Consider the following 28,000-nt stretch of genomic DNA (forward strand, 5'->3'; position numbering starts at 1 on the left):
CTCAGGAGGCTGAGGCAGGAGAATGGCGTGAACCTGGGAGATGGAGCTTGCGTTGAGCCGAGATCGCGCCACTGCACTCCAGCCTGGGTGACAGGGCGAGACTCCATCTCAAAAAAAAATAAAAATAAAAAAAACCTGAGGCACATGGGGACCCATCTCGTCGCCCTGAGGTGAGGGGTTTGGCTCAGTAGTTGGTCATCAAGACCCCTTCAGTGCTCCAAGTCTGACCCGTTACCCGGTTTTGCAGCTTTCCAGAACAACTCAGAGTAGAGAAGCAGACAAACCTGTCTACAGTCACAGTCCTGCGTAAGGGTGGGGGAGGATCCAAAATCCCAGTCACCGGGTCCCGTGAACAGCGTCTGTCTCCCTCAAGAAAAGTCCACATAAGGGGGGTGCTGAAGTCGGCCCCAGGAGACCTGGCAAAGAGATGGTAAGGTGTGGCTCCCTGGCAAGCACAGCGCTGCCAAACGACCCAGGACATGGCAAGACAAGAGCCACTCCTCTCCATCCACACGGGATGCGCCCATCTTGGTGTTTCCGCCCCATAAGAAAAGGGTCGTGTGAAGACAGGGATGCACTTTATTCCACCACTTTTATTGAGCAACGGCCGGCCGTGGGGACCTGATGCTGCGCTAAGTGCTCTACTGTGAGACATCACCAGACGTCATTGCTAGAGGCAAGAATCGCTTACAAAGATGAAAGGGCAGAGCCTAATACTTGTTTTTTAATGGTTGTTATTCCATGCAGAAACACTGACTGATCCAGAACTGGTAGCTAAGGCGGTGATCAAACAGGAATGCTCTTCTTCTCAGTTTAAGACGAAGACCCGCCATGACAATGGCTGGAACGCTGGAGAAGAGAAACCCCATGGCGGCCAGTGTGAAGTTTTTCGCCAGATTTGTGGCTCCACCCCCAAGTACCCACGTGGAGAGGCCTCTAGACATACAGCACAAAGGGCATCGCCTTGAGCAGCTCAGGCTTACTCTGTCCCGCACTGTTTGTGGTGGGAGGTTCGGGCCGGCCTGGGTGCATCCAGTGAGTACCACGTTCCCTTTTCTGGGCACACTGTCTCCAGGACAGACCTGACCCGTTCTCCATTGCCCCAGAAACCCACACATCCCTGAACTAATCATGCAAAGGGGTTCTTAAAATGTATGAAGACAAAGACTCCTAGGCCGGCCCACGCAGTCTGAATAGGCTACCAAATGCTCCACCAATGGCTTATAACGCAGAACGACCTGTTTCTATCACTGCAGGACGGGACTGTAAGATTTTCTTATCCCGCCTTGGCTGCAGAGTCCCATTCCCATCCAACTCAAAGCACTGGGACAATGCCGGATGTGATCGACGTTCCATGAGTATCCGCAGAACCAAATAATAAGTGGGTGATGGTGCCTCCTAGGTGTGGGCAGCCTCTCTTACTAATTTGATAGCTTCAAGGAGTTCACAAACTGCAGGGTGGGTGAAGAATTCGTTTGACAACCATAGAAACAGATGCAAAACAATTCCCACCGAGTCTCCAAACAGCCCTGTGCACTGAGAATGCCAAGCCACGAGAATATACACCTTGACGCACCTTCACACTGCTGTCGGTCTGAATGGCTCATTAGCAAAACCTTAGGGGTATCGCCTACGTGTCCTCTAAAAGGTTTTTATCCTACATATAAACTTTTTACAAGAGTTCAAGACCTAATACTGAAGACGAATTTCCTAAGAAACTCAGTGCTCCTTGTGGGGTATACAAAGCCAGGGCCTTCCCCTACAAACACCCATAGAAAGCCCCTGAGTGACGGATGCGCCCAGGCGCGGGGCTGGGGGATGCTTTGGAAAGTGCTCCAGGAAGAGCATCCACACAGCAGCCAGCAGAGCAGCGGTCCCAGGCCACATCCGAGGCCGACCTTCCGTGGGCCCAGCCATTCCCTATGAGCACCGAGGGCAGTCCTGGTGCCGACCCGGAGGTGGCGCCCTGCACCTGGGACCTGTGCATCTGTGGCCGGCTGCCCAGGCGAGTGGGAACTAGCAACAATGCCCTGAGTCCCCAGCTCTGCCAGCCTCCTCTGTGCTCCCCACACCATCTGTCCTGAGAGTGCCTTTGAGGACGACCCATAAAAGAGGAAAACTGGCCCACGCCCAGTGAGGAGGTAGGTTCCGTAGAACAGCGCAGGGTCACACCCACAATTGTGACCTGAGACGCAGGCCTTCCCAACACCTTGGAAACATTATCCAGGATGCAGAAAAGAAGCCTACACAGCATTGCAGGAAGGGACTCGAAGGGGCGTTGCTCTATCTACAGCAATCACGCTGCTTCAGAGGAACAGGCAGAGCCCTCACCCGGGCAATGCTGGGCACAACGGGGGCAGTCACGGCCCAGACCCCGCGTGCAACTCAGTGGTAGGAGAGGTAATCAATGAGCCGGGGTGGGATGTTTAACTTGGCGATCTTCTCCAGCCCTCGGACACCAGTGGCCTTCCTCAAGCTCACCCTGCAGAGTTGCGACAGAGTCAGAGGTGTCTCTGAAAAAGGGAACAAGGAAGGACATGAGGTTAATTTCAGGAAGGAGCACAACACCTGCAACCAAATACAAACTCAGACAGAATCGAAAACGCCTCCCTTTCCCCTGGAACCGGGATGTGTACTGCAGGCCTTCTCTGGAAGGACAGCCAGGAACCTGAGGAACGGAGCCCAGGAAATGAAATTCGGGGCATGATGTCCACTGGGATTGCCTTTTGTGGAGTTTGGGGGTTTGTTTGGTTTTAAGGTTTTTTGTTTTTTGTTCTGAGACAGAGTCTTGCTCTGTCACCCAGGCTGGAGTACAGTGGCACAATCTCGGCTCACTGCAACCTCCACCTCCTGCGTTCAAGCAATTCACCTGCCTCAACCTCCCAAGTAGCTGGGATTACAGGCACCCACCACCATGCCCGCCTAATTTTTATATTTTTAGTAGAGACAAGGTTTCACCAAGTTGGCCAGGCTGGTCTGAAACTGCTGAACTCAGGTGATCTGCCCGCCTCAGCCTCCCAAAGTGCTGGGATTACAGGTGTGAGCCACCGCACCTTTTCAAAACCATGGTTTTGGTTTTTTGAGCCACGGCATTATATTTCAGCACCCAAATTTGTCATCAAACAACTATATCTGCAGCTAGGAGGCTCATCTGTCAAATGTCCGGCACAGGAGGCACAGGTCTGGTGCCTGAGCAGGTGTCAGCCACAGTTTCTGCTGCTCCAGACCACAGGCCACAGGGAACCCAGGGAGAGCTGGGGCAGCAGCACAAACAGCCCCCGCAAAGTGCCTAAGGGTCTGTCCTAGTGCAGAGGACAGGAGCCAGGACTAACAGCCTCGCTCTCAATGGAAGCCTGCAGGGAGCCGGCATATCAGGGGTCCAGGCTGAAGGCTGGAGGGGATAGGGCGGGCTCTGTGGGGCGCCTCACTTTCGTAGTACTCGAGGCACTTGGCGGGAGCGCTGCTGCTCCACGTGTAGTCAGACGGCTTCTTCCCACGGTTATCCCGGGCATAGATGTTGCCACCAAACTCGATAAGCATCTCGATGAGGTCAACATTCTTGACCTTGGCCGCGTGGTGAAGGGCCGTCTCATGAAGCTTTGCCGCATTCACGTTGGCCCCTGGAGGTCAAGAGTGCAGAAGAGATTTCACCAAGAAGAGAAGTTGAAGTCAGGGGGACAATCACATCCGTTTCTTCACACAGCATGGTGGCAGAAGCAATCCCCACCCAGAAGACAAAATCAGGACAGACGCTACCGTAGCTTTCAAAACTGTTTTTCACATCCAAAAGCAGGAATTACTCCTTGTCCCCCCTCATGACAAGAGAGATAAAGGTAGGCAGCAATCATAAAGAAATAACTGGAAATAGAACTGAAAAGAAGAAAAACAAAACGAAAAATGTCCTGAGTTAAACAAGCGTTCTAATGCCCTGTCAATCTGCCTTCAGGGGTCCTGAGATTTCTGGAAGCTCAAACCAGAGCTACTCAAGCACTCCCACCTGGCCTCGAGCACAGACACACACTACTTCTTCCTCTTGTGGGCGCAGGAGGAGGCTCCAGAAATACTGGTTGAATGAAAGAATGAATGTTCCTTAACAATGCATATTCTTTTACAAAAGGAAAACAGATAATGTACCCAAAACAGTAGGCAATTCAGAGAAGAGATTTAGCTCTGCACTCCTCAACTTTCTCATGATAAGAGCAGACATTCATCAAGCTGATTAAAAGTAAAAAAAAAAAAAAAAAAAAACAAATTTTTTAAAGAGTAGACATTCAGAAATATGCAAAGAATTAGTAGCTAAATATGGCTGGTTTTGTTTTTTGTTTTTTGTTTTTTTGAGACAGAGTCTCACTCTGTCACTCAGGCTGGAGTGCAGTGACACAATCTTGGTTCACTGCAACCTTCAGGGTTCAAGCGATTCTCCTGCCTCAACCTCCCGAGTTGCTGGGATTACAGGTACACCACTATGCCCAGCTAATTTTTCTATTTTTTGTAGAGACAGGGTTTCACCCTGTTGGCCAGGTTGCTCTGGAACTCCTGGCTACAGGCATGAGCCACCACACCTGGTCAAATATGGCATTTTTCAATGCATTAAAAAAAGATTTTGATAAAAATCTGATTTTTGTAACACATCATTCTTAGGGCACAGCCATCACTAATCCGACACGATGGAATCCCCCAGGGTTTCAGAATTCTTTTGAAAGAAATTGCCATTTTCTTCGAAGTCTGTTCCTCAAGTAACAAAGGAGGTTATAAGAGAAAATGAATGAAAGAGAAGTATTTTAAAGAAGTCAAGCAAATCGCCCAGCATCAGTAAAATAATGCGCCAAATGACAGATTCAAACCACAACTGTAAAATACTATCAAAAGTGGGATTTTAAAACAATCAGACCACTAGCACGCCATCACTTACTGACAATTTCAGAGGGTCAAAAGAGGAGTTGAGAGGTGGAATGCTATTCCATTTTCTAGTTCCTCTGCTCAAAAACTATCTGAAAAATCCTGCTTTCTGCTTTAAAATATTTGAATCCCCTAAAAGCACATAAGAACCATGCTCATAACAGCATTGGTGGAGTGATCCAGCCCTCCAAAGTGATGACATAAGTAAAGAAAGTTCTTTCTGCTTCCCGCAGCCAAAACTCAGAAGTTAGGACAGGAAAAGGATCTCTCAACCAGGAAAAATGCTAAATTACCTAGGTCCTGAATTTGGCAGAAATGCACTGCCAAAAAAAAAAATAATAATATTTAAAAGCAATAGATTAAAGAAATATTTTCTCCACAATTCAACCTGTCTTTCACACAAGGGGTTTTCCTCCCATATAATGTTGCAATCATAATACAAAGTACATTTTAACACTAAATGTACACTTATAATGAAAAACAAATTGTACCATCCACAGAATCTACAGTTCAAGTAGCTTTCTCTCATGTCATTAATTCTGGCAATATTCCTGCCAATTGGGAGAGAAAGAGACGGTCTCTATTTTAACAAAAGAAAAAAAAAAAAACAGAGAAAGAGGCCCAAGGGAGGCACAGCTACTCTCGCATGATCAGGGAGAAAACCATGGCTGGAAAGAGCTCTAAAAATCATGCTTCCTGCTGTGCTCCACACATGAGGCCTTGGCCAGGGGCTCTTGCAGAGAGGCGGCCTTCCCAACGTACATCTTTTCAAAATGCGTGTTTGGCATCATTTGATTGGGTGGAAGGGAAGGAAGGTGAATAAGGAAGGAAATGAAATTGTGAATAAGGGATTGAAAGGAAACACCAGGCCAGGGGTGCAGGCGGCAACTTGGGTGGATCCTGAAAGTATAGCACTGAGTGAGCAAAGAAGAGAGTGAGAGATGAAACCCGAACAACTATGTCCATTAAAAATATGTGCCTCGGCCAGGCGCAGGGCTCACGCCTGTAATCTTAGCACTTTGGGAAGCTGAGGCGGGCGGATCTCTTGGGCCCAGGAAATTGAGACCAGCCTGGGCAACATAGTGAGACCCTAGTTCTACAAAAAAATTAAAAAATTATCCGGGCGTGATGGCACACACCTGTAGTCCCACCTACTCTGGAGGCTGAGGTAGGAGGATCACTGGAGCCCAGGAGGTTGAGGCTGCAGCAAGCTGTGATTGTACCACTGCACTCCAGCCTGGATGACAGAGTGAGGCCCATAGTGAGAGAGAGAACACATACAGGTACTTGTTAGAAAGAAGAAAACAGGACCAGGCACGGTGGCTCATGCCTGTAATCCCTGCACTTTGGGAGCCTGAGGTGGGCAGATCACCTGAGGTCAGGAGTTCAAGACCAGCCCAGCCAATATGGTGAAACCTCATCTCTACTAAAAATCCAAAAATTAGCTGGGCATGGTGGTGCACATCTATAATCCCAGCTACTCAGGAGGCTGAGGCATGAGAATCACTTGAACCCGGCAGTCGGAGGCTGCAGTGAGCGGAGATCACACCACTGCACTCCGGCCTGGGTGACAGAACGAGACTCCGTCTCAAAAAAAAAAAAAAAAAAGAAAGAAGGGAACAGATACAGAGGAAAGAAGGAAGAGAGAGGGTGGGAAAGGGAAAGAAGTAACTGTGTGAAGCAAGGATGGTAACATTCTTTGAACTGAGAGACAAGAGAAAGACTGAGACAGAGGCAGAGACAGAGACAGAGAGAGACAAAGACAAAAACAGGGAGCCAGGAAACAACCAGGGAACTAAAAGCTCTGAACTTCATGCTTCAGAGAAAAGGGGTCAGCACAGGCTCATTACCAAAATCCTGCTTTCAACGCCAAATAGGATTAAAGTGGATTCAGAGAACCCATGGCCAGCGATGTGAAGGGACCTTCTAAGACCTTAGCACACCGGGACTGGCACAATCCTGGAACATAAACACAAATAGCTCAACAGGTGCTTGCTGCAACAAGAGAAATAAAAAGAAATAATAATGGCAATTAAATTTAAAAAATTTATAATTGAAAATTTTTTAAAAAAATTAAACAACAATTTTTTAAAAATTTTTTAATTGTGCCAGGACCAGTGCTAAGAACAAAGGTGGAGGCAGGACCGTCCTCAGGGAGCGGCTTCTGAACACTCCTGGCAGAGTTCACTATTCACTGCCAGCCATCAGATTAAAAATTACTTCACCATCATAACCGGACTTTCACCCTCCCCGGCCCTCCTCCTTTGCAAATACAATCTGGTTCCTGGACTCACCTCACCGCCTACAAAGAACAAGAACAACGGTCTCTACGTCCCCCCTGGGGTGCAACGTGGCTGCCTCACAGTTCAGCTCTCAAACCGCACACGAAAGCACCTGCAATCATGTGGGCCCGGACTGGTTCAATCCCTCTCCCCTCTCCACAGTAACTGGTTCAAATGACCCAGGTTTGAGCCAATCAGAATTTGGCAAAGTTTGGGCAAAGGGACTGGGGAGGGGTGTGGGAAAAGGGACTTTCCACTCCTCTGTTTTTCTGGAGACACAGTCCCTGGCTTTCCTTCGGTTTCCCAAAGGATCTGTGACCCGACCCCAAAAGTTCAGAATCATTACTTTTAAAAAATCCGTTTGTGAGGACGTAGGGGGTGCTGTTGTTTCTGTTGTTTCTCTCTTCTCTGTATGTTTGAAAATTTCCACAATGACAAAATGGTTTCTAAGAAGATGATGATCCATCTGCTCTCACTAGGGGTACTAGAGGAGACCACCAGAGAGTAGGATGTGAATCAGGAATCCCACATGGAGCGGATGGCTGGACACCACCCACAGCATCGAGCCAACACCGACAGTCACAGCAGGGAGGCTTCCCCACTCCCCAGGGGGCATGCAAACTCCCGAGGAGAGCTGTGGGAACCCCGCTTTAGGGCAATAGTGGGCATCACAGCTGCCCCTTCCTTTCCAGCCCCCACCCCCGACTGTGCTGCCACCTGGTAATGTGGTGGAGGTGGGAGCAGACCTGACTTCAGCTCCAGCGTGGGCCCCGCCTGGTCCAATCCCTCTCCCCTGGCCACAGTAATTGGTTCTAATGACCCAGGCTTCAGCCCGTCAGAATTTGGCAAAGTTTGGGCAAAGGGACTGGGGAGGGGTGTGTGAAAAGGGATTTTCCACTCCTCTGAAAGAGTCTCCAGAAGGCTTAAAATGGGAAACATCTGGCGTGTAGGCCTGAAGCCACTGCAGCCCCGTGATCTTGCTCAGGGAAGCCGGAGGCTTAGGATAAAGTCAACACTGAGGAAAGCAGAATCGCAACATTCAAAGAAACTGGGTGACACCACAGAACCTCCAGTCCAGCCACCCCTAAACCTGCTCTGCGTCTCAGCCCTGAAGTCACCTGAACTAGAAATGCCCGCCATTGTTTACCAGGTAGAAGTGGCTTCCTGTTACTCGGAAAGGCATCCAAGTGACATGAAGTCCTAACTGATACAGAAAGGATGTTTGCTTTAAACACTAAGTTGATCCCTTTCCCTACAACCACACCAAACGGAACTAAAGTAAAAATGGAACTCATGTGTACTGAGCTCACAACGGCTTGATACAAATGCACTGCCCTGTGTTCATAGAAATGGATCCAGCTGCCAGACGACAGCTCGGCTGGAAACACTTTCGCCTGCTTCCAATGGAGATATTTTTAAGACAGTGTACAAAAAATTAAAAGTACCCCAACAACTGTTCCTATACAAAATGAATCTTTTCCACTAAGAAGACTTAAAAGTGGCACATGAAAGTGAATAAGATTCTCCAACAGAAAACTACACATAACGAAGCTCAAATGACTGTCATTGGGGGGGATTCATGATCTTCCTGCTCCTGAACAGGTTTGTTCTTGTTGTTAAGAGATGGGGTCTTGCTATGTCTCCCAGGCTGGCTCAAACTCCTGGGCTCAAGCAATCCTCCCGCCTCAGCCTCCCAAAGTGCTGAGACTACAGCTATGAGCCACAGTGCCCAGCCATCCTGAAGAGTTTTGTTTTTATCCTACACCACAGCCAGAATTTGGATCAGATGATGAAACTAAAATTTTCCCTCAACAACATTAAGTTGGGTTAATGATAAAAACCCTGTGCCAACAGTCACTTTGGCTAAAACTTTTGGTATAGACAGGCCCTGAGCCTAATCCTCAATTGGTTGGGTCTTTTTGGTTTTGATTTTTCCCCCCCTTGGGAATCTTGATCCTGAGTCTTTTCGAACACCTGACAACAGCCTGGATTCCAAATGCTCCATATTCTCCTAAACGTTGCCGACTCCACTTCCCATTACATCCCGTTCTCTCTTGGATTCAGGCAGCAACCTCACCAGGCAGCTGTGGGGACAGTGGCCTGTGATCTCTAGAAATAATCATTGGCATTTGTTGAGTACCTACTAGGACACACCAGGCACCGGGGAAATATGCCCAGTTCTCCCAGCAACCTGCAGCATAGATTCTTCCAGTGTTACAGATACATAAACTGAGGCCAAGGTCTCAGCTGGCAAGTAGGAGAGCCAGCCTCCAACCCTGGTCCCTCTGACTCCTCTACCCAGCTCTCTGCTAGGCACAGTAAATACCTGTTCAGGTAAATATCCTTGCAAGTAAACACCTGCTTAGGTGAACAGCCTTGCAAGTATATACCCATCCAGGCAACCTTCTCATATAAATCTGTAAATACTCACTCTGCAGGTAACACCCACACAGGTAAACACCCACGCAGGTAAACACCCGCACGGGTAAACACCCGCACAGGTAAAAACCCACTCACCTGCATTGAGCAGCACTTTGACACAGTCCAGATGCTCCCGGGCACAGGCAACGTGCAGAGGGGTCCCAAAATGGCAATCGTGCGCTTCCAGATTGGCCCCGACATCAATAAGAAGCCTCACACATTCGGAACTCCCTTAAGATAAATGGAAAAGGGGGGACAATGTCCTTGAATACGGACACTGGAGATAAGCACGCAGACGCGGCAGCTGCAGCAGCCTCCATCCCTGGTGCAGGGCAGGGAAGCCAGGCAGGCCTGCATCCCAACCTAGGGAGTTCATGCCCCGCATGGCCCTCAGGAAGCCAGGACACGGCTCTGCGTCCCCCTGAGGAGGGGAGGGCTCACAGCAGTGGGAGAAACGGGCCTGGCCGGCCTCCTGCTGTGAGAACAGGAGACATAGGGCACCACCTAGAATGGACCAGGGAAAACTCTCCCGCTGCCCTCCTGTCCTGTGTCTACCTGCAGCTGTCGGCACTGAGCCCAGTCTCCCAGGAAACCCCCCAGACTTTGTTAGGCAGGTCATCCTCCTGTGCCCACGGTGGCTGCCTCTCCTGCCGGTTTTTTTTTTTTTTTTTTAGACAGTCTCATTCTGTTGCCCAGGATGGAATACAGTGGTTCAATCTCAGCTCACTACAACCTCCACCTCCCGGATTCAAGCAATTCTCCCACCTCAGCCTCCCAGATAGCTGGAATTACAGGCGTGCACCACCACGCCTGGCTAATTTTTTTGTATTTTTAGTAGAGACGGGGTTTCACCATGTTGGCCAGGCTGATCCTAAACTCCTGACCTCAGGTGATCCGCCCACCTCAGCCTCCCAAAGTGCTGGGATTACCAAGGGCATGAGCCACAGCACCTGGCCTCTCCTGCCTCTTAAGCAGCTCCTCTTCCTGGGTCTGTAATGTGGATTTGGATCACGGTTCCAGGCCCCCCACCCTCCCACCCCTGCACATTCCGTCTAGGCTCCATCCTTTCCTGTCACTCAATTACCTCTTCACTGTTGGCAGCTCCCTGATTTTCCCCACCAGCCTCACACCCAGCCCCAGAGCCATGTGCTGGCCACTAGCTGGTGTCTCCCACTCCAGAGCCCCCTCCCTTTCCTGGGGTCCCTGCTCCTTACTCAAACCTGACCCATTTCTGACCTCTTGAGCCTCCCCTTCATACCAAATGCTACAGATTCCTCCCCAAACTTTCTAAATGAACCCATCCCACTCCACCAACCTACTCTGGGCACTGGCCACCTTGATCCATCGATGGTCCCCAACTCATTCCTCTGCTTCCAGGAGACCCCGACCACCACTGCCACCTCCGTCTGTCTGCACATGGAGGGCCACTAAATGAACCTTCCCCAACTTCTGTTTTCCTGGCTCTCAACATCTGCTCAGAAACCTTCAAGAGCTCCCTGGAGCTGTCCCCATGGCCTGTAGACATGGAAAGACCTGAGACCAGGAATCAGGGGTGAGCCACAGGCAGCCATGGCTCTGCCAGCACCGTGGAAGGGCACATACCCCATACCCTGCACCCCAGACGTGCATCCAAAGACAAAGGCCATGCTGGCTGGTCAAGATCTAAGCCACGGTTTGCAGCCTCTGCTCAAAAGAGTAGAATCCAAACTCCTCTGTCATTTAAACATCTTCCCACCAGCTGGTCTCACCCTAAATTCCAGTCCTCTCTGCTCCACTGGGAGCTTCTAATGCAGTAAGATAGGACAAGGAGTGTCCCCCATGCTCGGGGTACCCTTTTATCTTCCCAGCATCTGCAATCCACCTGTTCTCAGAGGGCAGCTGAAGTCCCACCTGCTCACTGAGCCTGCAGGACCAGCACTGTGTTTTGAGAGCACTGCACACAGCCTCCTGGCCCAGGCTCTTGGGACACGTTTCTCTGTCCTCTCCCATCTCAATCAGGGACCTGCAGAGCACACTAGAGCAAAGCCCAAGTGAGCCTCTGCAGAGTGCCCCAGGCCCTGGTGCTAATGTGGAGGGGCCTGAGGAGCCCTGGCTTGGACACAGAATCCTACCATAGAGTCACCTGCCCCAGCCCTGGAGGAAGACCTCAAGGAGGGAAAGCTTAGAATCTCGGCAGCTGAGCCACCAAGAGCCAGAAACAGACTCAGAACTCTCCTTCACCAGCCAAGGGCTCCCAGTTCATCTACTCTGCTTCCTTCCCAAAGTCCTTTAATCCCAGAAAGGAGGAAACTTCCAGGGCCCAGCTGGGCCAGCCCAGTTGTCTGCCAACTCACCACTCATGCAGGCCTCGTGCAGGGGGGATGCTGTGTACAAAGGAGGGTTGACCTTGGCCCCATAGGACAGCAAGAGCTTCACACACTCGATGCTGCCCGAGGCGCAGGCATCGCAGAGCGGGGTGCTGCCGTCGATGTTGCGAGCATCCACCTCATGGAAGGAAGAAACAAGTATCAAAGGGCAGAGAAACGCCACGCAACCCGCTTTCCCATCCTGCTGTAGGTTCATCTTTGCTAAGATGCTTCTTAGAAGCACCAGTTTGCTTTGGTATTATGTGCTAGGCGAGAACACCGAAAGAGACAGCACGTGGCTGGGGAGCACCCACAGCCTCTTGAGTACAAAGGTCATCTCATTCAGGATTCTTTTCTCTCGGGGCAGGATAAGCTCAGCCGCCCCCTCACCACCCCTACCCCAAACACCTACTAAGCACAGAGCAGGACAGGGGAACCCTAGGCTGCAAGCTGGGAGAGGCAGGCTTTAAACATGAGTTTTAAAAACTCTAACTTCAGCTTGGCACAGTGGCTCACACCTGTAACCCCGGCACTTTGGAAGGCGAGGAGGGTCACTTGAGCTCAGGAGTTCGAGACCAGCCTGGGCAACATGGCGAAACCCTGTCTCTACAAAAAATACAAAAATTAGCTGGGTGTGGTGGCGTGCACCTATAGTCCCAGCTACCCAGGAGGCTGAGGTGGAAGGATCACTTGAGTCGAGGAGGACGAGGCTGCAGTGAGCTATGATCACATCACTGCATTCCGGCCTAGGCGACAGAGTAAGACCTTGTCTCAGAAAACAACAAAAACCTCTACCTCAATGGAAGGAATGCCTGAGACAGCCTACCATCCCTCCCCTAGTGAGAAAGTCAGAGGCCGGGAAAAAGGCAACTCCCCAAACTGGCAAATTTTATTCAGCATTTGTCCAAATTCAAATTCTGTTTGGGTACACACTGACACGGGTTCCATTCCAAGCTTTTGGGAAGAATAAACAGTACACCGTCTTCCCTTTTTCCCCACCCCTTGAACTCTGAGACCAGTTCCTTGTGTCCCTAGTACATTGGCCAGGGGTGTGCCCGGCCAGTGTTTGCCAGCTCGGGAGAGCTGCCTGCCAATGTGCCAGGAATTCTGCTGACCAGAAACCCCCGGTGTCTTAACACTAGCCAGGGTGGGAACATTTACACCAGGGAAAGCAGCAATACAGAGTTTTGTTTTTGTTCCTTTTTTCGGAGAGCTGGCGGGCCAGCATCCCACGGAGTCATCCTAAAGCTGGAACCCTGCTCTTTGGGCCCAAGCAGCAGCTCTGAGCCCAGGCCTGGCTACCCCTGAGAGAGCCTGTATCTAGACTGTGGCCAGCCTGCTGGCTCCTGCCCACCACAGGGCTGGCACTCCCACCATCAATTTGTTCAGGTCGCCCTTTCTTCCACCACCGTGACCTCCTAACAGCCAGGTCCACAAGCACTTCTCAGCCATAGGCTTCCTGGTACCTGTGTGCAGTGGACACAGTGCAGCCCCCACCCTCCCCTCTTTCCCAAGTTCTCCTGAGTCAACCTTCTCCATTCTGGCAGCTGCAGCCAATCTGGGGGTCTGCCCTGATGGGCCACTCACCTGGGCCCCAGCCGCCAGCAGCAGCTGCACGCACCGCGCCTGGCCCTGCAGACTGGCCGCGTGCAGGGGCGTGATGGAGTCCACAGTGACCTGGTTCACACAGGCGCCACTCTCGATCAGCTGTTGCAGCTGCAGGCTCTCACCCCGCTGGGCTGCCTCGTGCACAGGGGTCCGTTCCACCCAGAAACCTGGAAAGGAAGGGGACCTCATGCTAAGACCCTGCCACTTCATCCAGGACAAATGAGCACACGTAAGACTCCAGGGCCCCTGACGCCACCAAGGCACCATCCGTGATCATGCAATTGTCCCAGCACTTCTATAAAGATCCCTGAGGCACCCTCCCTCCCCCGCCTGAAGGCTGGAGTCCAAGCTCCTGGGCAAGGCCTACAAGGGGCTCCATCCTGTGGACCCCGCTCACCTCCACGGTCCACCTTCCACCACTGCCCCTGCATAAACCCGCTCTGCAGGCACAGGTGCTCACCACTCCCCTGCAGTTCCACATCCTTCTCTGCTAACACGCCCACCTTTGCCCTCTGCCAATTGTCCACTCAGCAATTTCCTGGTGAAACGTTTACATCCTCCAGGTGGGCCCAGGTAAAACAACTTCTCTGGGAAACACTTCCCACAAAGCTCACACACACACTCAGACCACTGCATTTACAGTGTCTCCTGCACTCGACTGCCTTCAGAATCCATATTTTAATTACTCCACTTTAGTGGTGTCCTCAGGCTTGTCTATATACAAGGTCATGTCATCTGCAAACAAAGATCGTTTAACTTCTTCCTTTCTAATGTGGATGCCATTTATTTATTTATTTATTTATTTATGAGATGGAGTCTCACTGCGTCACCCAGGCTGGAGTGCAATGGTGTGATCTCGGCTCACTGAAACCTCCGCCTCCCGGGTTCAAGTGATTCTCCTGCCTCAGTCTCCCAAGTAGCTGGGATTACAGGCACACACCATCACACCCAGCTAATTTCTGTATTTTTAGTAAAGATGGGGTTTCACCATGTTGGCCAGGATGGTCTCAAACGCCTGACCTCAGGTGATCCACCCGCCTCAGCCTCCCAAAGTGTTGGGATTACAGGCGTGAGCCATCACGCCCAGCCCTTTTATTTCTTTTTCTTGTTGAATTGCTCTGGCTAGGACTTGCAGTGCAATGTGGAACAGAAGGGGTGAGAGCCAACATCCTTGTCTTGTTTCTAGTCTCAGGGGAGAGCATTTAGTCGTTCACCTTTAAGGATGATGTTAACTGGGTTTTCTTTTTTTTTTTTTTTTTAGTCTCAGTCAACCATAGTGATCCTATTTCCCATATAGCATCCAACCCAACTCTAGCTAAGGAGAGGTGAGGGAGAGTCTGTGAAGAGGTCTCCAAGCTTCCATATTCTGTTCACTCCCAAGAAGGAGCTCGAGGGGATGGCTGTCTCCCTTCCTTCTCTGGATACTGCCCGGATGTGAACTTGAACCTGCTAAGCCATCTGGCTACCTGCCTGAAGACAGGACCTACAGGAATGGCAAAGCCGGGAAAGGACTGGAACCTGGAGGACGAGTCAAGGACCATCAAGTGCCTGGAGCCAAGCCAATGGGTGGGCTTTGTCACATTTCTTTATTGTCTAAACCAAGTGCGGACAAAAGCTCGCTAACTAGTATACACCGTAAACTCCCCAGATGCAGAAACCACACATGCCTATGTTTTCTCAGTACCCATCTCAGACACAGAGAAGTCTTCTAGACACTTTAAAATGTCATAAATGACAACAACGCTGGATGAAAGCTGACATATCCTTACCGTCAACTCCCCAGCTTCGAGTGGACAAGATCACACCACACACCTCTTCTCAATCAACAGTTTCCTCTTACTATTCCGATATGTTCCTGGAAAACCTTCCTATCACCTGGATCTTCCCCAGATCTTACTTTTACAAAGCGTATCTGGGCAGGGTGCTGTGTCTCATGCTTGTAATCTCACCACTTTGGGAGGCTAAGGCGGGCGGATCACTTGAGGTCAGAAGTTCGAAACCGGCCTGGCCAACAGGGTGAAATCCCATCTCTACTAAAAATATTTTTAAAAATTAGCCAGGCATGGTGTTGCATGCCTGTAATCCCAGCTACTTGGGAGGCTGAAGCAGGAGAATCGCTTGAACCCAGGAGGTGGAGGTTACAGTGAGCCCAGATCACGCCACTGCACTATAGCCTGGAGAACAAGAGCAAAACTCTGTCTAAAAAAAAAAAAAAAGAAGGTATCTGCATCGAATTTCCTCTGCAGGTGGGCAGCCTCATCAGTTAGTGCTGATGACTCTGCCTGCTCTTAGAGATCCCCACATTGCCCCCCTCACCCACCTCTGCCTTTGGCACTGAGACCAGGGTTAAGAGTTCCCTGGAGCCACAACTGCACAGAACTGCTTGGTGGAAACTCAGCTCAGTCTTTTATCAGCTTACCCAAAACACAACTTACCCGAGTGTCAGCTTCTTTACCTGTAAGTTGCTATAACAATTATTTTTTCTTCATAGGTGGTCTATGAACATTCAATGAATTGAAATAGGTAGATGCACTTAAAGGGTGGGGCCTGGCACCGAATCAGTGCTCAATAAACGTTGTCTGTTTGTAGTATTTTTGTGGGGTTTTTTTGGGTTTTTTTTTTTTGAGACAGAGTCTCGCAATGTCACCTGGGCTGGAGTGCAGTGGCGCAATCTCAGCTCACTGCAACCTCTGCCTCCCGGGTTCAAGCGATTCTCCTGCCTCAGCCTACCGAGTAGCTGAGATTACAGGCACATGCCACCATGCCCAGGTAATTTTTTGTATTTTTAGTAGAGATGAGGTTTCACCATGTTGGCCAGGCTGGTCTCGAACTCCTGACTTCATGATTCACCCACCTCGGCCTCCCAAAGTGCTGAGATTACAGGCGTGAGCCACCGCGCCCAGCTGTTTATAGTATTTTCGCCTCCAATCGTACCTATCTGTCTTGTCCACAGCCAAAGAGCCCGGGTGACCCTATGTCAGAGGACGTGGGGACTAGAGAGAACTTGAACCACAAAGGAAGATTCAATCCCCACAAAATGTAAAAGTCAGGCTTCCATTTGACTAACCGTCTCCAGGTGGCCCTCGGCCCCACCAGTTGTAATGAACAGTAACCCACTGACCTCCTGGGGTTAGTGAGAAGTGGTTTCGTGTCACTTTAAAATCAATCCGCGGGGGGCAAAATCCCAAGGGTAGAAGGATAGGCCGCCACTTGAAAAAGAAGAGGAAGGCAGGGAGAGACCTAGGCCTTACAGCAAAAAAGGAAAATGCATCTCAGGAGGCCACCTGAGCAGGGAAGGCACGTTCCCATCGTGCCTCCATTCACAAGATGTCCAGGTGGATTTAGCGTCTTCCGCTGCCACACACAAAGATGACTAAGATGCAGCAACAGACAGCTCACAGTCAGGGACCAGGGAACACTTGTGCAGACAATTCACAACATGACAACTGCGATCATGTCTGGCGACGGATCAGAAGCAAGAGCCCCGGTGCCCAGGGATGGCCAGGGAAGGTCACAGAGGCCACAGAGCTGCAGCTGGGTCTATCTTGGGCACCGCTTATTCACCTCTGTACCCTAGAACCTGGCACTGTCCACGAAGATGCTGGTATCTACGTGGTTGCTCAGTGGGTGAGTGGATGAGTAAATGAATGAAAGGAGTTACTAAAACCAATTATAAAGTCTGGCCGGGCAAGGTGGTTCACCCCTGTAATCCCAGCACTTTGGGAGGCCGAGGTGGGTGGATCACGAGGTCAGGAGTTCAAGACCAGCCTGGCCAACGTGGTGAAATTCCGTCTCTACTAAAAATACAAAAAATTAGCCGGGTGTGGTGGCACGCTCCTGTAATCCCAACTACTCGGGAGGCTAAGGCAGCAGAATTGCTTGAACCCAGGAGGTGGAGGTTGCAGTGAGCCGAGATCACGCCATTGCACTCCAGCCTGGGTGACAGAGCAAGACCTTGTGTCGAGAAAAAAAAATAAAAATAATAAAAAATAAAAAATAAAGTCCATAGCAGTGAAACAGCAAAAGAACTAACATTTTTGTTTAAGGGGCCTTTATCCATTCTTACACAGAGGCTAGGATAATTTTAGAGCACTGAGATAATATGCAAAAAGAGCAATTGTGTAGTTTTGAAATTAACTCTGGGATTAAAAGGAAAGCATGTAAACAACTAGCTATGTTTTGTTAAAGATTTATAGCAACACTGTGACGTGATCGAGGACAAAGACGTTCCCAACCTCGGACCCTCGCTGGTGCCCAGGTGTCAGCGGTCCTCGGTTACCTCTTCATCCCAACAGCCTCCTCTTCCCACTGCTCTCAACGTAATTAAGAACCCGAAGCCTGTACTGACTTAGATGGCACTTTAGACACTTGTCTACCATCTTCCTGGTTTGCAGGCTCTCTAAATAAACCTGCCACCAACTCTTGTCTCTCGTGTTTGGCTTTTGAACAGTAAGCAGCCTGGGTTCAGTTACAACTAGACATAAAATTTTTAAAAGAAAATCTAATTTTATTTCTCTGTATCACTAGTCTATAAAGGAAATGCAACTTAATTACATCAGCTGCTATGGTCTTACCAGCAGCAATTAAGGGCAAAAATTAGCAGCAGACATGATAAGAAAAAAAGAAAAAAGAAACTTCCGTGCATCTAAGGGCACAATCAGAGTGAAATGGCAACCCACAAAATGGGAGAAAATATTTGCAAGTCATATACCTGATGAGGGATTAGTCCAGGATATATAAAGAACTCCTGCAACTCAAAAAAAAAAAACAAAAAACAAAACACACAAATAACCAGGTTTAAAAATAGGCAAACGAGTTGAACAGACATTTCTCTAAAGAGGATACACATGGCCACGAACATAAAAAAAGGTATTCAACATCACTAATCATTAAAGAAATGCAAATCAAAACCACAATGAGATACTACCTCACACCTGTTAGGATTATCAAAAAAAACCAAATAACGTGTTGGCGAGAATGTGGAGGAAGGTGGTGGCCTTGTGCACTGATGATGGGAATGTGAAATGGTCCAGACATTGTGGAAGACTATATGGCAGTTCCTAAAAAATGAAACATAGGATATCATATGATCCAGCAACTCCACTGCTGGGCATATCTCCAGAAGAATTGAAAGCAGGGTCTTGAAGAGAGATTCATTTGTACACCCACAATCATAGCAGCATTATCGTCAACAATCCAAGTGTCCAGTGGACTATTATTCAGCGTTGGGAACGAAGGAAATCCTGTCCCATGCTACAACATGGATGAACCTTAAGGACATTATCCTGAGTCAAACCAGCCATTTCTAGGCCGGGCACGGTGGCTCACGCCTGTAATCCCAGCACTTTGGGAGGCTGAGGTGGGCAGATCACTTGAGGTTAGGAGTTCAAGACCAGCACAGCCAACATAGTGAAACCCCATCTCTCCTAAGAATACAAAAATTAGCCAGGCGTGGTGGCTGTAATCCATGGTGTGTCAGTAGTCCCAGCTATTCAGAGGCTGAGACACGAGAATCGCTTGAACCCAGGAGACAGGAGGTTACAGTGAGCTGAGATCGCACCACTGCACTCTGGCCTGGGTGACAGAGTGAGACTGTCTCAAAAATAAATAAATAAATAAATAAATAAATACGCCATTTCTGGCCAGGCGCAGTGGCTCTCACCTGTAATCCCAGCACTTTGGGAGGCCGAGATGGGCAATATGGTCAAACCCCACCTCTAATAAAATTACAAAAATTAGCTGGGCATGGTGGCCCATGCCGATAATCCCAGCTACTCGTGAGGCTGAGGCAGGAGAATCACTTGAACCAGGGAGGTGGAGGTTGCAGTGAGCCGAAATCATGACATTGCACTATGGCCTGGGTGACTCTGTCTCAAAAAAAAAAAAAAAAAGCCAAATAATCCATTTCTGAAAAGTCAAATACTGCACGATTCCACTTATGTGAGGTCCCTTGAGTAGTCAAGTTCATGGAGACGAAGAATAGAAAAGTAGTTGCCAGGGGCTGGCGGGAGGGGAAACGGGGAGTTAGTATTTCATGGGGACAGAATTTCAGTTTCACAGGATGAAAAAGTTCTAGAGATCTGTTATACAAAAATGTAAATGTACTTAACCCTACTGAAATGGACACTTGAAAATGGCTAAGGTGGTAACTTCTGTGTTATGTGCTCTTTATTACAATTAAAAATAGAAAAAAAATATATTTTTAAAGTAATCAGAAGCTGGAGGACCTAGAGCATGGGGGGACTGTCACCCACAGGCTGTCCTCACAGGAGATTTACAGTGGGGAAGGGAGGGATAGAAGGCCAGAGGACAGCAGGTGCCTGGGCTGCACCTCGTCACCTTTCCTGACACCCCCAAACCACCAATGGCCCTTCCAGGGGGCGAAGAGACCCACACTCTGCATAAAGGTCAGCCCCCAGCCCCCACCACCACAGAGCAATGGCTCAGCCCTGCACTGGCGGAGCCCCAGCCCCCACCACCACAGAGCAATGGCTCAGCCCTGCACTGGCGGAGCCCCAGCCCCCACCACCACAGAGCAATGGCTCAGCCCTGCACTGGCGGGGCCAACGTCCCAGGTGAGAAGAATCAGGAAGGACAGCGTGTGGTCACAGACCTTAAATGGATGAGGAGTGAGCCCAGGAAATGCTGTCTGTTAGTGAACAGACTGGCCAGGCTGCTTCCAGCCCCTGTGCCAGGCTCCCTGTGGTGGCAAAACGCCCCCCTCCCCAATCCCTGCACCGTCTCCCTTGGCAGAGCACCGCCTTGGAAACCTGAGACTCCATGCTGTGCTGGCAAGTTCCCTCCGGACTCACGTTCTGCCCCTAAACCTCACCCACTGCTGTCACGTAATAGGTCTCCCGTTGCCCCCTCCCTAACGCAGATGAATGACAAACCAGTCTGACAGGGCCTGTTCACAAGGGTAGAATCCAAGCAAGGTATAAGGCCCACACCATGCAGTCACAGGCCCTGTCCCCAGGCTCCCTGCCACGCACACAGCCGTGTCCAGTGACACCAAACTCTACCGACTCAACAGTATCCAGTGGCTGCAAGCCTCATGCTTTGTGTATGCTGTTCCTTCCCCTGCCTGGAAAGCCCTTCTCAGCCCCATTCACCACCTTGCTTCCGGCTGAAATTCCTCGACTGAGGGAACCCCTGCTCCTTAGGAAGCCTCCCGAGCATGCAGCCCACCCACCCACGCCATCTCCACACTGTCGCCGCGCCACCAGCTGACCAGCATCCTTCCTTCCCTGGCCCTTCCCTAAGGTCGCCCCCAGCACCTTGGGGACAGTACCACAGCTGGCCGGTCTCCCGGCCCCGGCTGCATGTGCAGGTATCTGAATGAATAAGCACTCCCCACACATCTTCCCCTGCCAGACTGAACTCGGACCGCTGCTCCACTTTCCAGCCTAGGACAGTGGCCTGAGACCTAACAAGACACTCCTACACTCTGGCCAGGCGGGGGCTCACGCATCCGTTAAATGAAGAACTTGTGTTAAAACAAGAGCCAAGGCTGCAGCCCTGGTGACTCGTGATCCAGTCCTGATGGCTGGATTCTACCCACCTCCTCCTCTGCTTCAGGTCAGGGTCACAGTGATACATACATGGCCCCTCCTGTTTACTTGCCACTTGCAGGCCTGAGCTCATGAATAGCCAAGCAAAAGCCTTTGCCCTGAAAACTAGAATTTCACAGACGTCATCTGTGTATCTACTGCAGACTACAGCAGACGTCACCTTGAGAAGGAACGATACATGCTTCAGAACATTCTCTCCACTTTTCCACCCACGATACGAACTGACTGACTAGGCCGGTGTGCCAGATGTGGACCTTTCCGGACCGCAGCTCCTCCTCCCCTCTCTTGCCCCTTTGCTGGGGTCCCGACACCCTCACATCTGAGGCTGGCGCCCTGCCCCAGGACTGACCTGTCCTTTGAGATTAGGAAGCCCTGGCTGAACAGGCCAAGTGGCTCAGGGTCAGCCTACCCTCAGGGAGCGGACTCTACAGGGGCAAGCTGCGGGAACCGCCTGGCTCGTGAGTTCAAAGTGTGTCTCACAGCTTACCCTCTCCAAGCCTCGGCCTCCTCTCTCCTCAAATGGGTGCTGTGAAGACTGAAGGAAACTGTGCCTGGCCACCTGTAAAGGCTCTGAGTAACAGGCACTGTAATGGCTCTGGGATCACTGCTGTCATTATGACCCTACCAGTCCTGTGGGGAGGGCAGGTTCGGGTTCTTCCATCTCATCTTTGTTCCGTAGCAAGCCCCCACCAGCTTGCATTCCAGCTCCAGTAACTCGATGCTTATCTAAGTCGGGTGACTGAGCCTCTGCCCAGTTTTTCTGCTCAGTTCCTGGGCCCTCTGACACCAGAGCCCCTCCATCCCTCCCTGCCTTGTAAGCCACCCAGCAGTGTCCCGGGCCATCTCGCCACCGCTGGCTGCTGCACAGCCAGGTTCTGCTGGCCGGAGACCACCAGCAGCTTGAAACCAGCCGGGGTATGAGCATTTAGACCAGGGAAAGCAGCAAAGCAGACTTTTATTTTTGTTTCTTTTTCTTTATTTTTTCCCCCAGGCAGCTGGTTTGCCAGTATCCCCCTCAGCCACCCCAGAGCCAGAGCCCTGATCGTTAAGCCCAAGTGGCAGCTCTGTGCCCAGGCCCAGCCACCCCCTAGAGAGCCCGTGTCTAGGAGGCGGCTGGCCTGCTGGCCCCTGCGCACTGCAGAGCTGGGCACCTCTAGAGCCCATCCTCCACACTGCCCTGCCTGCACCCACACTGGCGGGCCTCACTTGACCCTCACAGGGACTGCAACTATAAATGCAGCAGAGCCACTTGCCCCCCACCCCACCCCACCGAGCCTGGGGCCTCTCCAGGGTCAGGGCCCACTCCAACAAAGAGCAATTCTCAAATGCCACCAGAGACACCTTCCAGACAAAGCTGAACCAGTAGCATGCTGGCTTTGAATCCAGGTCAAATACCAAGATGCACCTTTTTTCCTATTTTGTTTTCTTCTTCTTCTTTCTTTATTTATTTTTGACACAGGGTCTCACTCTGTCACCCAGGCTGAAGTGCAGCGGTGTGATCAGGGCTCACTGCAGCCTCAACCTAGGTTCAAGCGATCCTCCCACCTCAGCCTCCCAAGTAGCTGGGACTACAGGCCCATGCCCCACCATCACACTGGATAATTTTTGCATTTTCTGTAGAGACAGGGTTTCACCATGTTGCCCAGGCTGGTCGTCTCAAACTCCTGGGTTCAAGGGATCCTCCCGCCTCGGCCTCCCTAAGTGCTGAGGTTACAGGCGTGAGCCCCGTGCCCAGCCCACAGTGTACCCTTAAATGTCGCTGGAGCCAGAAATTTGGTTCAGAGTAAATCACCAAGGGGAGTCTGGGGTCCTGGCTGCAGAAATGTCATTTCTGCATCAAAAAAAAAAAAAAAAAAAAAAACCCTGCAGCCTCTGGAAGAAGCCCTCCCTGCAAAACTCCAGTAAGGATCCTTGAAATGGTGAGGGCGGGCCCTCCACCCTGACCCACCCATAAAGCCATGCTGGGGTGGGCGAGCACACACTTGGGGAGGCCACCTGGGAGAAGCCTGGCAGGCACCGGAAGCCCCCAGGGAGGGTTTTCTGATGCTGCTCTCAAAGGGCTCAGCCTCAGCTCTCAGGGCAAAGACAAGAGTCCTGAGTGACATAGCCCCCCAGCATCCCAGAAAGCTGAGGATTCATGAACACGTGCTGGCCGTTAGAACTGAAAAGGCCTTAGAAACGCTGGACGATGGGCCGGGTGCAGTGGCTCAAACCTGTAATCCCAGCACTTTGGGAGGCCGAGGCAGATGGATCACCTGAGGTCAGGAGTTTGAGATCAGCCTGGCCAACATGGTGACACCCCATCTCTACCAAAAATACAAAAATTAGCTAGGTGTGGTGGCACACGCCTGTAATCCCAGTAATAATCCCAGCTACTCAGGAGGCTGAGACAGGAGAATCGCTTGAACCGGGAAGTGGGACTGCAGTGAGCCAAGATCGTGCCACTGCACTCCAGCCTGGACAACAGAGTGAGACTCTGTCGAGGAGAGGAGAGGAGAGGAGAGGAGAGGAGAGGAGAGGAGAGGAGAGGAGAGATCCTGGAGGATCAACACTCCCAGAAAAAGCCAAATGTAGCATCCATTCATCTCTGCCTGCTGTCCAAACCACACGGAAGTGATAGTAAGGGAATAAAAGTGGGGGCTAAATGCATAAAGACAAAGAGACCACAGAGGAAAAGAGAAATGAAGCATCTCATGGTAACAACTAAAGACAGTGTATGTGACAACCTCGGCACAAAGAGGGTGCCTAACACATGGCACTTATCACTATCACCAAATTTTAATCGCACACTATCACCAAATTTCAGTTTTAGTGTCCTTGAAACCCAAGGGACAAAAATATTGATCTTTATTTTTCTATGTAGCAACTCCCACTTACAAGTCTGGGCTCAGTGTTTTGTTGCTAAGGTGCTATTTTTCCACCATGTCTTTTTAAATGTTTTCATTATGAATCCCCAAAATATAGTTTGTCGGTAAACTTGAGATCAAACAGCAGACTGATTTCAAGATGTGTTCAATGAAGCAAAACTGCCATTTGCCTTCTTAGAGGGACAAAATGGTCAAAACTCAGTAAGAGTGGAGAAAAGAAAGGGAAAGAATAAATGAAAGCAGAAGACGAGGAGAAAAGAGGTGAAAATAGGTGGACTAAGGAGTAAAGGAACCGGGAGAAAGGACCAAAGGTGTCAGGAGAGCTTGGTGAATAACAGGCATTTCCTTCCACGGCATGGCGCTAAAACCACACTGGATTCGCTGCATTATCCTTCAACATCTCCGTCCCTGACTCCCTCGTCACTCATCCAATTATCTGCTACCCCGACTCCTCCCTTGCCCCTGGTCCACCCCAAAAGGCTATGGCCCAGGGAGCATGGGGAGGGTCCCCCAATCCCAATCCCACCCTCAAGGCACCATGGGAGCTCAGGCCCTGACTCAGGACCCCTGAGCTCTGATCCCGCATCTTCCCCGTCTCAGTTAAGGGACCCGAGGGACGCTTTTCATCCTAAATCACCTAAGCCTCGGTTTCCTTAGCATAGCAGGCAGTGTCTCCCAGGACTGCCATGTCGAGAAGGACGACAGAGGTACTGTTTTGCCCATAAACATGCTTCCTAAGCCTTTGTTACTTGCTATGATTTCCTCTGATACTTTCGTTGGCCCTAAATAGGCTTTTCCGGTGTGTCAACCTGCCCTCTTGGAATTCTTGTTTTAGGATAAAATAGACTCCCACTCCAAGTCACTCTCTACCCTTTAGAAATGCCCTGGACTGCTACCCTAGTGGATTCTTCCTCTCCCCGTCCTGACACTGATAGCAAGAACGAGAGAGCTGTGTTTCTCATTGAACACGGAGGATCTTCTCTGTCCCTCCGCAAAGATCTCACTCAACCGAGAGGACCTCGGTGGGGAGGCGTAAATCCATATAAGCAAGTAGAAAACAAACAGGCCGCGGAGGCATTTCCAAACCATCCGGGGAGCTGGCGAGCAGGCTGGGGCAGTGGCTAACAAGGATAGACAAGGTGGGCTTGGCAGCCAGGGTGGGGACCAGCGAAGGGCAGGGAATCTGAACTACCCCTGGGAGGGCACTGAACGCAAAGGGATGCGCAAATCCCCATAAACAACAGGAAGACACCCCCTGCCCCACCCCCACCGCGGTTTTCCAGAGCAGCAGCAGAGTTGGAAGACCCAAGGCTGCAGGGGACACACGTCTCCAAACACTGAACCAGGAGACAGAGAACACAGGACCCGTCACTTATCTGAGGGGCCTAAGAAGACTGTCTGGGGATAAATTAGGGATTATGCGCAAAGAACACCAAACCCACAGGTAAACAAAAACAACAGCTGCCATGTCCAAGAAAAGCAAGACATTACACTAGGAGAGAAACATAGTCCCCACATAGCAAGTGGCCCAGCTGCAATATTCACATAGCCACAATAATGTCAACACTGAAATCTGATTTAAACAGAAACAATTCTACTGGAGGACCCTGGGGGGAACGTACAGGGGAGTGGGGGAGCAGCCAGTAGGTCAGAGGTTCATCTTCCACAGAAGGACGTCCATAGGGAACGCAGAATTTCTTTCTTTCTTTCTTTCTTTCTTTCTTTCTTTCTTTCTTTCTTTCTTTCTTTCTCTTTCTTTCTTTCTTTCTTTCTCTTTCTTTCTTTCTTTCTTTCTCTTTCTTTCTTTTCCTTCCTTCCTTCCCTTTCTTTCTTTTCTTTTCTTTCTTTCTCCCTCTCTTTTCTTTCTTTCTTCTCTCTCTCTCTCTCTCTTTCCTTTCTTTCTTTCTCTCTCTCTCTCTTTCTTTCTTTCTTTCTCTTTCTTTCTTTCTTTCTTTCTTTCTTTCTTAGCCGGACTCTCACTCTGTCGCCCAGGCTGGAGTGCAATGGTGTGATCTCGGCTCACTACAACCTCTCTCTCCCAGGTTCCAGTGATTCTCCTGCCTCAGCCTCCCAAGTAGCTGAGATTACAGGCGCCCGCCACTATGCCTGGCTAATTTTTGTATTTTTATTTATTTATTTTGAGGCAGAGTTTCACTCTTGTCGTCCAGGCTGGAGTGCAATGGCCCGATCCTGGCTCACTGCAACCTCTGCCTCCCAGGTTCGAGTGATTCTCCAGCCTCAGTCTCCCGAATAGCTAGAACTACAGGCGCCTGCCACCATGCTCGGCTAATTTTTGTATTTTTAATGGAGACGGGGTTTCGCCATGTTGGCCAGGCTGATCTCGAACTCCTGACCTCAAGTCATCCACCTGCCTCGGCCTCCCTAAGTGCTGGGATTACAGGCATGAGAGACTGCGCAACAGCCGAAAACCTAAATGCTTTGGTCGGGGTACACCACACATCCAGAATTTGAGGTCAGAATGTTAAAATTGACTAACGCTCCTACGGTTCGCCTCTAGTGCTGCTGGAATGGCAGTACTGTTTTGAATCCAACACATTCAGCTTATTCATTACATCGGGAATAAAAAACATCAGCAGAACTTATTTGGGGAGAAATATGTTAAATAAAAAATGACAATGTCAAAAATACCAGTGAACCTCAAAAGTTGCGGATTTATTAATTTAAAATGTGCCTTTCTTCTACAGATGCATTCCTTAACAAACGATGCAGAAGACATGCTCAGAAGTGATGCCGTGAACAGAAATATTAAAATATGTATTTAAATAAGCTTCCGTCTTTAGCTATTCACGGCTTACTTAAGCTAATCAAATGCAGATCACAGTGTCAGGGTCAAAGTCTTGTGTTTGCCTGGACTGGAATGCCAAATAAAAACATGCTTATTAGGTACCTTTGATCATGTCAAAGCTGGTTATTTTGCAAAGTCAATTAAAACATCTTTGCCTTGCTATGACGGCAACTTCCTCTTCAGCTAAATTTACCCTTAAGACTTTTCCCTCTTACGTGCACTACTGTTTTCACTAGGATGAATATACCTTAGATTTTTTTTCTCTTTTTAGGCTTTCATAGTGCTTCCGTCGTTCATTTCAGTGACCACATTATTGCTTAATAGGCAGCAAAAAAATTTGCTTCCCCAAAGAGAGTCCTTTCCTCAAATCCATTTCATTCTTGGGCTGCTCGGATGGTAAAGAAGGCTGCGTGTAGAACTGGGATCGCACTTTTCGGAGTGTGCCGCGGTGCCCCAAGGCCACCTTCACTGGAGCGGACACGGGGTCACGCGGACGCCTCTGCAGGATGCTCGGACACTGCGCCACGGGCCTCACCCGCGCCAGTGGAGGGGGGTTCAGCTCTCACCGGTTGCCCCGAGAGGGAGCACCTTGGGCGTTTCCCAGGCTCTCCCCCGCCACTGGGCAACGGTTCCGCACGCGCCCCGCACCTTCCCCAGGTCGCGAGGCGTTCGGTGGGTTTGCGGTTGCGAAACCCCACACCTGGCGAGCCCCCCGCACTGCAGCCCCGCAGTGCGCTGGCCTGGGACAAGGCACCAGACATGAGAGCCCGTCTGGGATGCGCGGCACCACTGCGACCCTGCTCTCACCGCAGCCCACCCAGCCAAACGCCCCCGCCCACGGAGCCAGCGTGGGGCGCGCCACCACCTCCCCGGCGCAGGCCATCAGATACGCAGCCAGCCCCAGGAGCCGGCGCGGCGGCCTCGCCCTGCCTTCCGCGGCGCCCGCACGTACCAACGTCGCCCAGGAAGCAGCCGTCAGCCGCCCGGGGCTCCATGTGGCTCACCCGCGGCCGCGCGGCGACTCTGGGCGCCGGGACCTGGGCCAGGCTGCGCGGGGCCGCTGGGCGGGGCCAGTCTTCGCTGGGACGCGCGTCGGCCCGAGGCGACCGAGCCGGGAGTTGTAGTTCCCGCCGCCTTGGCGTGGTTCCCGTAGGCGCTGTCCCCGCTTCCCGACTCCGCTGTCGCTGCCACCGGGCTTTGC

General features: G+C 50.7%; 1 protein-coding gene across 1 annotated transcript; it reads right to left on the reverse strand.

Moving 5' to 3' along the window:
• Positions 1-573: 573 nt before the first annotated feature.
• Positions 574-28,000, reverse strand: ASB13 (ankyrin repeat and SOCS box containing 13). The gene is made up of 6 exons (XM_008002154.3): positions 27,752-28,000; positions 13,535-13,722; positions 11,936-12,086; positions 9,699-9,833; positions 3,429-3,620; positions 574-2,513 (listed from the first exon to the last, which is right to left on the reverse strand). The coding sequence occupies exons 1-6, from the start codon at positions 27,792-27,794 to the stop codon at positions 2,386-2,388; spliced, it is 837 nt and encodes a 278-aa protein (XP_008000345.3). The 5' UTR covers positions 27,795-28,000; the 3' UTR covers positions 574-2,385.

The sequence above is a fragment of the Chlorocebus sabaeus genome, chromosome 9 (assembly GCF_047675955.1).
Source record: "Chlorocebus sabaeus isolate Y175 chromosome 9, mChlSab1.0.hap1, whole genome shotgun sequence".
Classification (NCBI taxonomy): domain Eukaryota; kingdom Metazoa; phylum Chordata; class Mammalia; order Primates; family Cercopithecidae; genus Chlorocebus; species Chlorocebus sabaeus.

Bases quoted from the DNA above. Each gene is read 5' to 3' on its own strand.
- ASB13 (XM_008002154.3), bottom strand. From the start codon at position 27,794: ATGGAGCCCCGGGCGGCTGACGGCTGCTTCCTGGGCGACGTTG. The intron at 13,723-27,751 runs GTACGTGCGGGC...CTTCCTTTCCAG, and splicing joins CTGCTTCCTGGGCGACGTTG to GTTTCTGGGTGGAACGGACC. The intron at 3,621-9,698 runs GTGAGTGGGTTT...CTTGACCTCCAG, and splicing joins CAAAGTGCTGCTCAATGCAG to GGGCCAACGTGAATGCGGCA.